At 45.5% G+C, this 18,387-nt stretch overlaps 1 protein-coding gene across 1 annotated transcript in view; it reads right to left on the reverse strand.

Moving 5' to 3' along the window:
* Positions 1-18,387, reverse strand: part of LOC126214992 (serine/threonine-protein kinase 11-interacting protein) — a 204,910-nt gene that overhangs the window by 112,882 nt on the left and 73,641 nt on the right. Inside the window, exon 9 of the mRNA XM_049941622.1 lies at positions 1,633-1,901. Within this exon, the coding sequence (XP_049797579.1) occupies positions 1,633-1,901 (269 nt within the window). The remainder of the gene's footprint in view (positions 1-1,632; positions 1,902-18,387) is intronic.

The following is an 18,387-nucleotide window of genomic DNA, read 5'->3' on the forward strand; positions in this document are numbered from 1 at the left end:
AGGTAACACCACAACGTATAGTTTACTAACTATTACAACAACTTCGATAAAAACAGACTCGTCTCCACAAATTACCAAACACCTCAAACGAGTAGAAATAGGACGTTCATATTCACAGGACAAGTGCATTAATATGTTTTGCAGAATTGATTAGCATTTGAATCACGTCAGCCCGCATGTTCAAGGTCAACATCAGTGTCGTGGTGCACTACCAGCTTCCGGTAAAATGTACCTGCAGCCCTTGTTGTCGCTATAAACCGAAGGTAACAGATCAGGGTAACTCGAGCAGATACGCAGGAAGCCTCGCAGACATATACGTGAACTGTAACGTCAAATCAGTGCGTTTGAAAGGGGGCGTATTATTGGCATGAGAGAATGTGATGCATCCACACTGGAAACTGCTGCTCGTGCGGAACAAAGTGTTGCGGCAGTGCAATGGGTGTGTGCAGAACGGTTCAAGTAAGACCGCAGAACACGACGAGATACGTCAGGTCACACCACCCGGACCACCCACTGATCGACACCTCGTGCAAATGGCAGGATAGATTACGACCTCCTCGGCTCTGGTGCAACAGCAGAACAGTGTAACACATCACAGTAGACTAGGGGTGACAGTCCGTCTTCGTTTATTACAGCAAGGGCTACGTGGGCGTCGTTCCGTTCTCCTAGATCTGACAAATGTGCAAAAAAATTTCAGACGATAGCGGTGTACGGAACGACGTCACTGGTGACAGGGATGGAATCAGATAGTGTTTTCACACGAATCCGTGTTCTGTCTGTCTGAAAATGACGGCTGCATTTTGGTGTGCCACAGATGGGGAGCAGCACCACAGTGACCGCATTCGCGCAAACACGTGCCTTCTCGGTGTCACAGGATGTCGGCCTTTTGCCCCGGCCCGCCAGACTTGTCGCCACTCGAAAATGTGTGGGATACGGTCAAATGACGGGTGCAGCGCCGTGAGCCAATGCCGACCACCACAGTCGAACTTTGGAATAGGGCGAATGCAGCACAGATTGCTATACCACAGGATGCCGTTCGTGCATTATAAGTGTCGAAGTCGTCACAAACAGAACAAGTTACGGGTGCCCGTGGCGGACCCTGCGCTCGCCGGGCAACAGGACACGTGCTAAAGTGAGTGACTGAAGTGCTAATCATTTCTGCAGAACATATTAATGTACACGTCCCGTGAATACGAACGTCTAATCTCTAGTCATTTGAGGTGTTCCGTTTTTTCTGAACACGAGTGTAGGTGCAGTCCGATCACAGCCATTAAAAAATTCTGATACTTGTAGCTGTGTGGTGAGTGTGTGTAATTTTTCATTTCGAGGGACGTAGAAAAATCGTCTGTACTAGCACTCTGGCTGCTTAGGAGATGTGACGTGAAGACGCATAATAAAGTCAACTAAAACACGTTTGGAAGACTGTTACAGCTTTCCAGTCAAACCCATTAATAACCCCACTCAAAGCAGAAAATGTCAATTCCCTTTGTACACAAGTCCAACTGCTAAATAGGACATCCCAATTATTTAATTGCCTAGTAAGAGAGACACCGTACACCGTTACTATCGTGCAATCCGAACAGTTGTACAGTCCCGTGTCTCGCCATCGAACCGCGAGTTTGGATTGACTACTCGACAGTGTGCTGCGACAGCAGCCTCACCTATGCTGGACTGCGAGGGAGAGTCGGCGAGGGGAGGGTCCTCCGGGGCCGGTGCGGTGGCAGCGATGGCAGCGCGGACGTCGGCCTGCTTGCGGGACGGCGGCGCCGCCACTGCAGCTCCGGTCGGCCGCGGCAGCGGCAGCGGCTGCGGCTGTGGGTCGGGCTGCGGCTCCTCCTCGGCCTGCACCACGACAGCGCTGCCGCAGTTCGGGCACCGGAGGGTCCCGTCCAGCCGGGGATCTGGTACATTTGCAAAATGCTTTTTGACCTGTTCTGGTGACACAGTTTCATAGAACTGCAGTGTAATTCCCTTTTCATACAGGAGAAGGATTCCAGCAATATACAGGGTTATTCTAAATAACGGACACATTTTCAAAACTTCGTATTTTTTCAAGTACAAATCCAAAATGAACAAGCTTTATATCAATGAAAATAGAAAGTTTCAAAGTTTTTTTCATAATGTTCAACACAAATTTAATAAATTTAATAATTTGTAATTAATTAGTTTTTAATAATTATTTAGGAATTAGAAATGTGATAAATGTTCAATGTGGCCACCATTGGCTGCACAGCAAACTTCGATGCGGTAGCCAAACGCGTCCGACACGCACGAAAGCGTATCTGCCGTTTCCCAGTGCATGGCAGCGGTGATCCGGTTCCGCAGATTGTTCGGATTGGTCGGTAGAGGCAGGACGTAAACTGCTTGCTTCACGAAAAACTTATAAGAAATAGTCGCAGGAGTGAGAGATCGGGAGATCTCGGTGGCTAGAAGTGGAGAGCCAGGTCCTCGGGTCCCCTGCGACTGATCTAGTGCTGAGGAAGGGAGTCATTCAAAAATCCTCGTACATCACGGTGCTGATGGGGGCGGAGCTCCATTCTGTTGGAAAATGAAGTCCTGGGAATCTTCCGTAAGTTGAGGGAACAGCACTGTTCCAACATGTCCAGGTATGTGATTCCCGTTGCAGTTCTTTCCGCAAAGAAAAGTGGTCCGTAAACCCTCGTGGTACAGAACACGTCGATATTTGGTGAGTCTCCTTCGTATTGAAAGGGATTTTCCAAACTCCATATGTGAACGCTGTGTCTGTCAACTTTTCCAGTGAGGTGGAACGTCGTTTCATCGCTAAAAATTACACACTGTAGAAATGTGTCACCTTCCACCTTTGCTAGCACATAACCACAAAGTGCGAGACGCTTCTCTTTGTCATCGGGGTTGAGAGCCTGCACAAGTTGTAATGGGTAGGGCTCGTAGAGCAAACGCCATCTCAAAACTTCCAGTACAGTCAGTCGGGGCATTCCAAGTTCTCGACTGGCCCTATCCGTAAACATACTGGGACTGCGCACAAAACGTTATCGAATCCGTCGGACACCATCCTCTGACGTGCGTGGTCAGCCTGTGCTTTTTACTTTGCACACTCCAAATCTGTTTAAACTGCTTAAACCTACATCTAATACTTTTGCGAGTTGGTGGTCAAATACTGAATTTGGTACAAAATGCTCACTGCACTCCAATTTGCGACTCACTTTTCACAAACTCAAAACGCAGAAAACCTCGTCCTCCACAGTCGCCATCTCACTCACAACTGACGGTGAAACGGAACGACGGCCCTATGGCCACACGAACTCTACCGGCCACTTCTGAAACCGTCACTGCCCACACACCGCCACCCGCCAAAAACTCTGAAACTTCCTCTTTTCATTGGTATAAAGCTTCTTTATTTTGGATTTGTACTCGAATACATATGAATTTTTTAAACTGCGTCCATCGTTTAGAATAACAACAACAACAACCTATTATTACTAGCATCTACTTTATGTCAGACAACTCTTCACCATTTACTATTACTACTGCTTCCACAGGAAGTCATTTTTTGGTGTTAACTGAATAAGGCAAGACCTGCTTATTGTGCACCACAGCAACAGTAGTCATTTACGAACTTCCTCTGAAGTGTTCACATTCAAACAAATAACATCTTCCCGTGTCACACCACAGTAATATGCCTGCTGTATTAATGGTAAGTTCAGGTAGACTTCCGTGCATAATAATTAAAACTACTAGGTAAAAGTACACTGCCTGGGAAGAAAGTGAAGCACCAAGAGACACGGTTGGATGTCAGTCTATCTTCGTGTGCCATACGTATCTCCAGAGTGCAAAGTTCCATATTTTGCAATATTATAAAAAGGAACTGTCTTTGGTCACCGAGGCCGGACTGCAAGCAACTGGGTACAGTGAGAGAAGCAGTCTGGTGGCAGGAATAATGAAGGTAGGGATAGCATGGCAGGGGGGGAGGACTTTTAAATGCTGTTTGTGGGAGCATATAGGACGAGGTGAAGAGGGGGTAGGGTGTAGTTGGGATGTTCTACATCTACATGATTACTCTGCAATTCACATTTAAGTGCTTGGCAGAGGGTTCATCGAACCACAATCATACTATCTACCATTCCACTCCCGAACAGCGCGCGGGAAAAACGAACACCTAAACCTTTCTGTTCGAGCTCTGATTTCTCTTATTTTATTTTGACGATCATTCCTACCTATGTAGGTTGGGCTCAACAAAATATTTTCGCATTCGGAAGAGAAAGTTGGTGACTGAAATTTCGTAAATAGATCTCGCCGCGACGAAAAACGTCTTTGCTTTAATGACTTCCATCCCAACTCGCGTATCATATCTGCCACACTCTCTCCCCTATTACGTGATAATACAAAACGAGCTGCCCTTTTTTGCACCCTTTCGATGTCCTCCGTCAATCCCACCTGGTAAGGATCCCACACCGCGCAGCAATATTCTAACAGAGGACGAACGAGTGTAGTGTAAGCTGTCTCTTTAGTGGACTTGTCGCATCTTCTAAGTGTCCTGCCAATGAAACGCAACCTTCGGCTCGCCTTTCCCACAATATTATCTATGTGGTCTTTCCAACTGAAGCTGTTCGTAATTTTAACACCCAGGTACTTAGTCGAATTGACAGCCTCGAGAATTGTACTATTTATCGAGTAATCGAAGTCCAACGGATTTCTTTTGGAACTCGTGTGGATCACCTCACACTTTTCGTTATTTAGCGTCAACTGCCAACTGCCACACCATACAGCAAACTTCTCTAAATTGCTTTGCGACTGATACCGGTCTTCGGATGACCTTACTAGACGGTAAATTACAGCATCATCTGCGAACAACCTAAGAGAACTGCTCAGATTGTCACCCAGGTCATTTATATAGACCAGGAACAGCAGAGGTCCCAGGACGCTTCCCTGGGGAACACCTGATATCACTTCAGTTTTACTTGATGATTTGCCGTCTATTACTACGAACTGCGACCTTCCTGACAGGAAATCACGAATCCAGTCGCACAACTGAGACGATACCCCATAGGCCCGCAGCTTGATTACAAGTCGCTTGTGAGGAACGGTGTCAAAAGCTTTCTGGAAATCTAGAAATACGGAATCAACTTGAGATCCCCTGTCGATAGCGGCCATTACTTCGTGCGAATAAAGAGCTAGCTATGTTGCACAAGAACGATGTTTTCTGAAACCATGCTGATTATGTATCAATAGATCGTTCCCTTCGAGGTGATTCATAATGTTTGAATACAATATATGCTCCAGAACCCTACCCTACTGCGAACTGACGTCAATGATATAGGTCTGTAGTTCGATGTTAGACAGAGGGTGGGGGGGAGGGGGAAGGGGGGGGGGGGGACAGAAAAGTTCATAAATCAATAAAAAAGGCTACGAGAGTGTTACTGCGAGATGGGACAGAAAAGCAGTTAGTAGCAACTCACTTATACAGTGTTTTGGCAGCACTTAGTACCAGTAAGATAGAAGTAGGGGAATTGTGGGCAACGTTTATGCAGATTGTAAAACGTGGTCTGGAGAATAGTGCGCCTAGTAAGTGTATCAGGGATGGAAAAGACTCATTACGGATTAATACCGAAATTTGGAGGATGCCGAGGAATCGGAGGCTGTTGCACCCGAAATGGAATGCACTAATGACGACAAGCAAGGATTAGTAGAGCCTCGTGTGTCTGTGAAAATATCTGTGCGTGAAGCGTACAACAACTACCACCATCATACCATAGCAAAACGTCTGGCAGAAAGCCCAAAAAAATTCTAGTCGTACGTGTCGCTAAGCAGGTCTAAGGCTTTAATTCAGTGAATTTGTTGACCGCTCTGGTGTGCCAGTTGAAGATAGCAAAACGAAAGCCGAAGTTTTAAATTTCATGTTCAGGAACTAATTCACGCAGGAGAATTGTATGAACGTACTGTCATTTGACCACTGGACCAGCTCCTGTACGGATAACACAGCAATATACATCCCTGTGGACGAGAAACAACTGAAAGATTTGAAAGCAAATAAATCACCAGGTTCGGATGGAATCCCAATTCGGTTTTACAAAAAGTACTCTATAGCATTGGCCCCTTACCTAGCTTGCACTTATTGTGGATCTCTCGCCCAGCAAAAAGCTCGAGTGACTGGAAAAAAGTGCAGGTGATTGCAGTATATAAAAGGGGTAAAAGAATGGACTCACAGAATTGTTGTTGTTGTTTTGGTCTTCAGTCCTGAGACTGGTTTGATGCAGCTCTCCATGCTACTCTATCCTGTGCAAGCTTCTTCATCTCCCAGTACCTACTGCAGGCTACATCCTTGTGAATCTGCTTAGTGTATTCATCTCTTGGTCTCCCTCTACAATTTTTACCCTCCACGCTGCCCTCCAATACTAAATAGGTTATCCCTTGATGCCTCAGAACATGTTCTACCAACCGATCCATTCTTCTAGTCAACTTCTGCCACAAACTTCTCTTCTCCCCAATCCTATTCAATACCTCCTCATTAGTTACGTGATCTACCCACCTTATCTTCAGCATTCTTCTGTAGCACCACATTTCGAAAGCTTCTATTCTCTTCTTGTCCAAACTAGTTATCGTCCATGTTTCACTTCCTTACATGGTTACACTCCATACAAATACTTTCAGAAACGACTTCCTGACATTAACTTATTAAACTGATAGTTGGCTAATTTTCACATCTGTCAACACCTGCTTTCTTTGGGATTGGAATTATTATATTCTTCTTCTACCAAGGCTGTCAGTAGTTCTAATGGAATGTTGTTTCGACTCAGGTCTTTCAGTGCTCTGTCAAACTCTTCGCGAAGTATCGCATCTCCCATTTCATCTTCATCTACATCCTCTTCCATTTCCATAATATTGTCCTCAAGAACATTGCCCCTATATAGGCCCTCTATATACTCCTTCCACCTTTCTGCTTTCCCTTCTTTGCTTAGAACTGGGTTTTCATCTGAGCTCTTGACATTCAGACAAGTGGTTCTCTTTTCTCCAAAGGTATCTTTAATTTTCCTGTGGGCAGTATCTTATCTTACCCCTAGTGAGACAAGCCTCTACATCATTACATTTGTCCTCTAGCGATCCCTGCTTAGCCATTTTGCACTTCCTGCCGACCTCACAGAATTACAGACCAATATCCCTAACTTTTGTTTGCTGCAGAATTGGTGAACATATTTTCAGTTCGAATATAATAAGCTTCGAGACTGAGAAGGTTATGTGCACGAATGAGCACAGTTTTAGAAAGGATCACTCGTGTAAAACTCCTAGCCCTTTTCTCACATAATATACTGTGAGCTATGGATGAAGGGCAATGGGCACGTTCCATATCTCTAGATTTGCGGAAAGCATTTGACACTGTGCCCCACTGTAGGCTGTTAATGAAGGTACGAGGATACAGAATAAGTTCAGAGATATCCGAGTGGCTCGAAGACTTCTTAAGTAATAGAACCCGGCACGTTGCCCTCGATGGTGAGTGTTTATTAGAGACGAGGGTATCGTCAGGAGTGCCCTAGGGATGTGTGACAAGACCGCTGTTTTTCTCTGTATACATAAATGATTTGGTGGATAGAGTGGCAGCAATCTGCCGTTGTAACAATACGAGTCGAGACAGATGTAACGGGACTTGAATAGCGGTTACGGTAGAGAGGTCGATCTTTCGGTCCTGTCTGTATATTTATATATAATATTGCGTGAATAAAGGCTGGGCGAGTGTAAAGCTGTCGTTAAAAACGCACGCCGGGCGATTTGTTACGATTAGGTTGGTCATAATAATAATAACGTGCTTTTGAATACAATTAAAATATAACAGCGATACCTGTTTAGTGTTATTGGAAATAATATGTAGTAAATTAATGAGTAAGGTAGCCGATCCTATAAGAAGAGGTAAAATTGGGCATATTGAGGTGTTTTGCTTTATATTGACGAAGCTGATGATATGGGGTCAATTTTTTCATTTACTCTTAGAAATAAACAAGTAAAGAAGTGCTAATTGCGGGTTGTAAAAAAATATAGGGGCAAGTTTTAAATAACTACCGTATACGATCAGAGTAACAAAAGGACATTTAGTTACACAAAATCGCAGATAGCGAAGTGTGGTCATTAAATTGAGTACACCTACAGGGCGGTCAATTCCGGGATAAATCTGTACGCATCTCATGAAGGACGCCGTATTGAGACCGTTCTTCTTCTTTTTTTTTTTTTTCCGCGGAGAGCGGGCTCCAATTTATGAAAAGGAGAAAAACGTTAACTTTTACGCGAACTCTTAATAACTGCAGATCAGAGAGAAAAGTGTGTAATTGTCTTCCGCCTAACAAACATTCGTGGAGGCGGTGGCTAAACTAGAAGAGTCAATTACAAAATACTGTATCATTATCAGTGACTGTTGGTGTTGAGCAACCAAAACTATTCATCGAAGGGTTTCGATGGAACTCGGGAATTGGGGTTCGGGCACTCCCATATACTCCACATCAGGTGTAAATGAGTGGTGAATGCGAAATAAAACTGTGAACAAAGTTACATTAAATAAAACAGAAGAAACAAGACACTTTGGTCGTACCTGTTATTATTCCATAAACTGTAACATTTCTTATCATTGTACGAAGCCTTTATAGACGATCGTTATGACAATTTGCTTCTAAGGGATCTCGTTACGAGTTAAGTTTTGGGGACCTGGTCAAGAGGGGGTAGTTTGTAGATCCTAACTACTGCAGCTATTCTGGAATCAGGTGCTACCGTGACCGTTGTGTGTTGTCAGAGACATAAGGTTACCATATCTCATGCTCTAAGATCGACACACCTTTCCACTTGGTATAACGGTGCCTCACGGCAACAAAGACAACACCGACAATGAAGGAAGATACGGTTGACCATGATGTGTGGTAAGGTGTTGAAGTTGAGTGACTGTAGAAAGATACAAAACGATTTAAATAAAATTTCCAGTTGGTGCAATGAATGGCAGCTAGCCCTAGATGTGGAAAAATGTCAGTTAACGCAGATGAGTAGGAAGATAAAACCTGTAATGTTTGGATAAGGTATTACCAGTATCCCACTTAAAAGGTCAAGTCGTTTAAATATGAGGGTGGAACATTGCAAAGCAGTAAGAGGTGGAACGATCGTGTCAGAACTGCGGTAGGGGACACAAATGGTCGATTCCAGTTTATTGGAAGAATTTTGCAAAAGTGTGGTTCACATTTGAAGGAGGCCGCAATAGGCCACCAGTGCAACCTATTCTCGAGTACTCCTCGAGTGCTCGGGATCCGCACCGGGTCAGATTAAGGGAAGACACAAAAGCAACCCGGAGGCGGGCTGCTAGATTTGTTACCGGTAGGTTCGAACAACACGTAAGTGTTACGAAGATGTTTCAGGAACTCAAATGGGAATTCCTGGAGGGCAGGCAACATTCGTTTAGAGAAACCCTATTAAAAGAATTTAGTGAACTGGCATTTGAAGCTGACTGCCAAACGATTCCACTGCGACCGACATACGTCGCTCGTGAGAACCACACAGATTAGATACGAGAAATTGGGGCTCGTGTGGAGGCATACAGACAGTCGTTTTTCTCTCACTCTATTTGCGAGTGGATCAGGAAACGAAATAACCGGTAGTGGTACAGGGTACCCTCCGCCACGCACCGTACCGTGGATCGCAGTGTATGTGTGTCGATGTAGATGTGGAATAGAAGGCTTGAGTGGGAACTGGGAAGGGGTAGGTGGGTGGAGGACAAAGACTAACGAAGGTCGAGGCCAGGGCGTATGGGAACATAGGTACCGGGTGATCAAAGAGTCAGTACAAATTTGAAAACTGAATCAATCACGGAATAATGTAGAAAGAGAGGTACAACTTGGCACACATGCTTGGAATGACATGGGGTTTTATTAGAACCAAAAAATACCAAAGTTCAAGAAATGTCCGACAGATGGCGCTTCACTGATCAGAATAGCAATAATTAGCATAACAAAGTAAGACAATGCAAAGATGATATTCTTTACAGGAAATGCTCAATATGTCCACTATCATTCCTCAACAATAGCTGTAGTCGAGGAATAATGTTGTGAACAGCACTGTAAAGCATGTCCGGAGTTACGGTGAGGCATTGGCGTCGGATGTTGTCTTTCAGCATCCGTAGAGATGTCGGTCGATCACGATACACTTGTGACTTCAGGTAACCCCAAAGCCAATAATCGCACGAACTGAGGTCTGGGGACCTGGGAGGCCAAGCGTCACGAAAGTGGCGGCTGAGCACACGATCATCACCAAATGACGCGCGCAAGAGATCTTTCACACCTCTAGCAAAAGTGTTTTTTTTCCCCCTAATAAAACCACATGTCATTCCAAGGATGTGTGTCAATTTTTACCTCTCTATCTACATTATTCCGTGGTTTATTAAGTTTTCAAATTTATACTGACTTTTTGATCACCCGGTATATTGAAGGGAGAATTCCTACCCGTGCAATTCAGAAAATCTCATGTCAGTAGGAAGGATCCAGGTGGCATAGGCTGTGACGTCGAGGAATGCGGTGAGCGACTGGGCGGTCCAGCTATCTGTCGGCCACAGTTTGTCGGTGGACACACAGCTCGTCGGTTGTGCCCACGTAGAATCCGGCACAGCGGTTGCAGCTCGGTTTGTAGGTCACACGACTGCTTTCACAGGTGGCTCTGTGTTTGACGGGATAGGTGATGCCTGTGACTGGACAGGAGCTGAGCTAAATGCCGTGTTCTACGCGGTCACAACAACCGAAGAGCATTATGTCCACACAAATGGCCGAGAGATAGACGGACCGTCGAGTTGCCGAGCGTGCTGCCCGACACGTCTTCGTCCATTTGTACGACTGCTTCAGAAACCGTGTCACCTGGATCCTCGTTTCCAACTCCACTTCTCCCTGCAATATATCCTACGTAACCATAACCCTCGTTAGTCACTGTCCTTCGTCCACCTATCCCTTCTTCCCTGTTGCCAGTCCAGCACTACACTGCCTTCTTTTCTACCCACGCACCCAAAGTCTTTTCCACCCCCTATAACCTCTCGTCTGCACCTACCGTATTTACTCGAATCTAAGCCGCACTCAAATGCAAGCCGCACCTGAAAAATGAGACTCGGAATCAAGGGAAAAAAACTTTCCCGAATCTAAGCCGCACCTGAAATTTGAGACTCGAAATTCAAGGGGAGAGAAAAGATTTAGACCACCCCACCAAATTGAAACAAAGTTGGTCCATTGTAACATGAGACATAATTGAGGTCGAATGAATGAAGATACACCTACAGTAGTTTGGTTCCAGTCGTAAGCTTAACAGTTAAGCTTTACCAGGTAGACATTGCTATGCGTCAGGCGCTCCGTCCATATTTATACGGGTACCCTTCCTTTTTCACGTCAGGTTTGAATCGAGTGCTTATTTTGGTTTGATCTGATAAGTGCCGTTCTCTTTGTTATAGGTGTTTACGTCACTCTAAGCTGAAAATGCACTATTGTACTGTCATGCATTGTTTGTCGCATTCTGATAATGAGTGTTTACGGCCTGTCGCCGCTCACAGCATGGCTTGCTTTTGTGCGCGCTACCGCCGCTTTTTAAAAAAAAAAAGGGATCGTCTCATTAGCGAAAGAATGGCAAGAGACTGGTATTTGGTGTTACTTACAATGCTGCTTTCTTTGATAATGATCAACAAGAACCAAATAATAGACTGTCTGTGATAGAAGATGTGAAGGAGAGTTTAGCGAAAATTTTTCTCCGTTTGAAAACTTTGCAGACGCCTCTTTAGTACATTACATTCTGCACAGAAATTATAGTCATCTTAGATTTAAAAATCTAGTCAGTTGTCGTGCGTCATTTCTGACTGTATCACTATTCGGCGTAAAAATAATACAAATATAAACATTGCATCATATGTATATTCTTCCGAATTTGCTGTGTTCTCAGTCAAGTTTCGTAGTTTATTAGGCAGACAGCATTTCAACGAGATAGCAGCAAACACGAAAGAATACATGTCAAAATGTTTATATTCGTATTATTCTTATTGTGAAGAGAATACTGCATGTGATTCACAATTCATAACAGTTCCTATTAGCAACCATTCTTGTCACAGGTAGGAAAAAATTCAGAACGTAGAGTTGGCCATATTGACAAACATCCCAAACAGTCTTGGCAGTCAGATTTTCGTAGTACATTGAAAGGCTGCTACATTCGAAGATGAACAATACGGAATTTGTATCTACTTCGTTGGATAATGTATGAAAATGCAGTGGTCAAAACTCGGGGCAGAGAAGAAAGCTCGTCTTCCACCTTTTTCGTGCCAGTATTTATCTTTGTGCATGCAAAGCACACCTGTCTAGCACTACATATATTCGATCGCAGAAGTTAGTTGTGGCGGCACCTACCAACATTTTTCGTAACTTCCACTTACTTTGCACTCGATTCTAAGCCGCAGGCAGGCAGTTTTTTGGATTACAAAAACCGGAAAAAAAGTGCAGCTTAGATTCGAGTAAATACCGTAGCTGCCATATCCACTCTTCACCTCATCTCTGCACGCTCCCACAGGCGGCAATTTTCTGTCCCTGACCCCTACTCTGCTATCCTCCCTCCCCACCCCACCATCATCTTTACCCCCACCACCCAGACTGCTTCTCTCGCCGCACGCAGTCGCTCGCAGTCCGGCCTCGGTGGTCAGGTGTGTGTGTGTGTGTGTGTGTGTGTGTGTGTGTGTGTGTGTGTGTGTGTGTGTGTGTGTCGTCTACTTTAGAAGAATGCCTTTAAGCCGAAAGCTTACACGTTTAGCAGTCTTTCTGTTGACTGAGCCTAACTATATATATACACTATGATGGTATCTGTTCTTTTGGACATGTCCGAAAGAACAGATACCATCGGTGACCATGCAGCTCGTTACACTTGACCATCTTCTTCTTCTGTGCGAATGCACAAACAGTGCCCGAACTCTTACGGGAATCGGCAACGCGCCGCGAGTAATGAGTATAATGGGCGGGGGCACTACGAATGTAGCGTGGGACAATACGTTGAGAATGTGGGTTTTGCGGGAGGCGTGCCAGAGATAAATCCCTGCAGCCGCGCTATCCTCTGTGTCCTCTGTGGCTCAGATGGATAGAGCGTCTGCCATGTAAGCAGGAGATCCCGGGTTCGAGTCCCGGTCAGGGCACACATTTTCATCTGTCCCCGTTGACATATGTCAATGACTGTAAGGAGCTAAGGGTGTTAATTTCATTGTAATTTCATTCTAAGGAGCTGCATGGTAACCGATGGTATCCGTTCTTTCGGACATGTCCGAAAGAACAGACACCATCTTAGTATATGTACTGTTGTTTGACCTTCGCACAGACTCCTGTAAGGACGATACAGTAATAAGCATCCCTGATGTAGAGAAACAACTGAAGGAGTTGAAAGCAAAAAGCTACCAAACGGAATCCCAATTTGGTCCCTTACTTTGCTCGCATTTATCGCAAATCTCTCGCTGGTCTCAAGCGATCGGAATAAAAGCACAGGTGACTCCCATGTATACGAAGTGTGAAAGAACAGACTCACAAAATTACAGACCGACATCCTAAACATTGGTTTACTGCTTAATTTGGGGAAATTTTCTCAGTTCAAACAGAGTAAATTTCCCCGAGACTAAATAAACCTACAAATCGGCACATTTTTAGAAATAATTACTTGCCCTTTTCTCATGTGATATATTGGGAACTAAAGATGAAGGGTACTAGACAGATTCCGTATTATTAGATTTCCGAATAACATTTAATGCGGTGCCCCACTGCAGACTGTCAAAAAAAGTATGAGCATACGGAATAAGTTCCCAGATACAGGAATGCCTCGAAGGCTTCTTAAGTAACAGAACCCGGTACGTGATGATCGACAGGAGTGCCCTAGGGAAGTGTGACACTATTACTTTCTCTTCACATTAATAATCCAGTGGACAGGGTGGGCAGCAATGTGCAGTCGTTTGGTGTCGGTGCTGTGGTGTACCGGAAGGGGTCGCCGTCGAGTGACTCTAGGACGACGAGAGACGAATGACAGCTAACTCTAAATGTAAAAAACGTAAGTTAATACAGACGAGTAAGAAGAACAAACCTGTTACGATCGAATATAGTACCGGTAGCGTTCTGCTCGACAGTCACGTCCGTCAAATGTCTGGGCGTAACATTACAAAGTGATGTAAAATTGAACGAGCACGTGAGGATTGTGGTAGAGAAGGTGAATGGTCGACTTAGGCTTATTGGAAGAATTTTGGGAAAGAACAGTCCGTACGTGAAGGAGGCTGCTTATAGAATGCTAGTGTGACCTACTCTCGAGTACTGCTCGAGTGTTTGGGATCTGATAAACAAAGTAAGAGCCTACGGAATATCAGACCAGCTGTGTGGCTGGATTGAAGAGTTTTTAGCAAACAGAACACAGCATGTTGTTCTCAATGGACAGACGTCTACAGACATTAAGGTAACCTCTGGCGTGCCACAGGGGAGCGTTATGGGACCATTGCTTTTCACAATATATATAAATGACCTAGTAGATAGTGTCGGAAGTTACGTGCGGCTTTTCGCAGATGATGCTGTAGTATACAGAGAAGTTGTAGCATTAGAAAATTGCAGCGAAATGCGGGAAGATCTGCAGCGGATAGGCACTTGGTGCAGGGAGTGGCAACTGACCCTTAACATAGACAAATGTAATGTATTGCGAATACATAGGAAGAAGGATCCTTTATTGTACGATTATATGATAGCGGAACAAACACTGGTAGCAGTTACTTCTGTAAAATATCTGGGAGTATGGGTGCGGAACGATTTGAAGAGGAATGATCGTATAAAATTAATTGTTGGTAAGGCGGGTACCAGGTTGAGATTCATTGGGAGAGTCCTTTGAAAATGTAGTCCATCAACAAAGGAGGTGGCTTACAAAACACTCGTTCGACCTATAATTGAGTATTGCTCGTCAGTGTGGGATCTGTACCAGGTCGGGTTGACGGAGGAGATAGAGAAGATCCAAAGAAGAGCGGCGTGTTTCGTCACAGGGTTATTTGGTAAGCGTGATAGCTTTATGGAGATGTTTAGCAAACTCGAGTGGCAGACTCTGTAAGGAAGGCGCTCTGCATCGTGGTGTAGCTTGCTGTCCAGGTTTCGAGAGGGTGCATTTCTGGATGAAGTATCGAATATATTGCTTCCCCCTACTTATACCTCCCGAGGAGATCACGAGTGTAAAATTAGAGAGATTCGAGTGCGCACGAAGGCTTTCTGGCAGTCGTTCTTACCGCGAACTGTACGCGACAGGAACAGGAAAGGGAGGTAATGACAGTGGCACGTAAAGCGCCCTCTGCCACACACCATTGGGTGGCTTGCGGAGTATAAATGTAGATGTAGATGTAGATCCAATTAAAAGAAGACGACGTAGCAATTCAGAGCTGGGTGCTAGATTTGTTACTGGCATATTTGAGCAACGAGCAAGCATTACAGAGATGCTTTGGGAACTCAAATGGAGACGCCTGGAGGGAAGGTGACACTCTTTCCGAGGAACACTACCGAGTAAATTTAGAGAACCGACATTTGATGCTGACCGCACAACAATTCTACTGCTGCCGACATACACATCGCGTACGGATCACGAAGCTTTTTCCCTCGCTCTATTTGTAGGTAGAACAGGGAAAGAAATGACTAGTAGGTGGTTGTAGGGGGTACCCTCTGTCATGTCCTCTAAGGTGGCTTGTGGAGCACGCATATAGCTGTACATGTGGATATACACGCTACTCATTGTGTTTCGAGTAAATTATTAGAGTTGCAGTTCTGTGACAGGCAGTATGGCCATCAATGAGCAATAGATTATTCATCTTTAGTGTTGTTATTTGGCCTGGAGGGGGGGGGGGGGGGGATATATAAGATGTGTCAACAGCACCAAAATGACACAAAAATGCCACATACTCGTGTGAGACTGTTTTATCGGCACCTCTCAGATTTGAAAGGACCCTCATTTTGAGTCTTCATTTGGCCAGCTGGTCAAACTGTGTAATATAAAAATTCGTGGTGCAGTCTTACGTGACAGTGGCCAATGTGGGACTGCACTGGAATGTGACGGCGGGCAGAATCGTCAACGACATTCCAAACGACTGTGTTTGACCACCACGAGGAAGGACCACTGTATTGTACACTGCACAGATCATAAGTTGTTCACATCTGCACCAGCCGTCTGAGAACAAGTAATGGTCTCCCTGCAAGATTCTGTCTCATTCGATACCGTCGGGAAGAGACGAGCAGCAGCCGAAATAGGAAATTACCGCCACACTAGTCGGCTCGTATTAACACCAGAACACAAACGATTGCTTTCGGAGAGCTACCGAGACCGGGAAGCACGGACGGCTGACAAATGTCACTGCACTGTGTTCGGAAACAAATCGCTGTTCTGCACTACCCTAGACGGCCGGTCAGCGAGTACGGCGGGGACCCGGGGATAGGTGCCATTCTTTGACGTTTCGGAGAGGCACGCTGCCGTTACTGCTCGCATCACTGTGTGGGGTCCGTCAAGTACGACTCGGGGTCACAGCTGCTAGTGATCGAGGGAACTCTGACGGCAGAGTGGAACGTCACAGGCGTCCCGCGTCCTCGAACGTTACCTCTCGTGTGACGGTACAGTGGTGCCATTTTTTGACGGGACCGTGCTCGTACGCACTGTCTGCACGACGTCGAGGTACGCCCGCAGCCGGTGAGATCCCAAGAAGTGTCTCCGACGGGGCGAACGCGAGACCAGCTCGGACATCTTCTCTGTCCAGGTGTCACTATTCGCAGTACTGGGGTTGTGTTACAGCAATTGTGGCCGGCTCGCCTCCGGAAAGTATACGACGGCTTTACGACACCCTTCCGACTGATATGGTGGAAATGTCAGGGTGAGAGGAGGTGTGACTGTATACTGGTAAGAAGACTATTTTGCCAATTTCTTCATAAATTTCACTCAGTTTCCTAATCACTGAAATAATATCACATACCCGCTCGATTTGTGAAGAATCGTTTAGTTTGCTGTCCTGTTCTGGGTGCTTCACAGTTTTTCTCAGGCAATGTAGATTTGTGCAGTTAAAGAAAAGGCTCATACTTACCAATGGAAAGACGGATTGTACACGTTCACGACTCTGCGATAGGTACTGTATAGGAAAGCTGTGTGACAAAACGCACAGAGTACCGGTTATCTTTGACGGAGAAATTAAAAAATAGCAGAAAACATTAAAATGATGCCTAAAAAGACTGTATTACGAGGAGTTAGGGGGGTGAGGGTGGAGCAGTAGAAGCGAGGTGTGGGCACGGCACGAGCCACAAGTACAGATCACGTGAACAGAGTGCTCTACCTACGGTCCAGCAGCATGTGGATATTACGAATCTGCATCTGCCTCTACCTCTCACCCTGTCCTCAGTCCTCACCACACCAGTGTACCGCCTTCCTCTGACCCCCCCCCCCCCCCTCCCCGCTCCCAGCCCTCTACAGGTGGCTCTTACTGGCTGGGTTTTCCAATATACCTTACTCTCCTCCCCCACAAGGAAGGAACGAGTAGTTCCATAAGCTTGGATAGTGTCACCATCGATCATCGATTAATAAAGTAAACGGCCAGTCAACTGCTGGAGGTTTATTTATTTACCATAGTATACCAGGTCAATTTTATTTATTTAAACTTCTGGCAACTGAATGACTGTTTACTATACGTGGTGTGTCTAAAAAGTTCGGTGAATGGTGTCAAATCTGAACGGCAACTTGGCACACGTTTGTGCGCACGTGCGCGGGTCTTCAGAGACTCGAGGAGAATCGATACGAGGCAAGCGCTGCACGTGTCTGGCTACGTAAACAGACTGTGACCAGTTGAATGTAGTCAGTATAAGAGAAAGTGTCACAGTGCAATGGAGCAACGTGTAAACATCAAGTTCTACTACAAATTGGGGAAGACTTCAACAGAGACACAGAATGTTGGTGCAGCTGCACGGGAGGGAAGCCGTGAGCAGAAAATGTGTTTACGAATGGTTTAAACGCTTCCGTGAAGGGAAGGAGAATCTGAGGACGAGCCGAGATCGATTGGGCCATCGAAAAGCAGTACCCCGGGAAAGACTGAGAAATTGTGACAAATGCCGGCACAAAATCGGTGAAGGACTCTCACACTGACTGCAGAGGAATAGGGTATTAGCAATGACACGGTGCACACCACTGCCAGCAACGATTTGGGTAAGCGGAAGACCTGCTCCTGATTTCTGCTGCACTACCTCACACTCGAGCAAAAAGCAAAGCAGGTGGAAACTTCTGGTGATTTCATTTCCACGTGTGACCAGGATCCGTTGCTTCCGAGCACCACCGTCACGAGAGATGAGACCAGGTGCTACCAGTTCGATTCGGAATCAAAACGGCGATCAGTGTCACGGTGTTCACCGCCCTCCC

This window comes from Schistocerca nitens, chromosome 12 (genome assembly GCF_023898315.1).
Source record: "Schistocerca nitens isolate TAMUIC-IGC-003100 chromosome 12, iqSchNite1.1, whole genome shotgun sequence".
NCBI classification, from domain to species: domain Eukaryota; kingdom Metazoa; phylum Arthropoda; class Insecta; order Orthoptera; family Acrididae; genus Schistocerca; species Schistocerca nitens.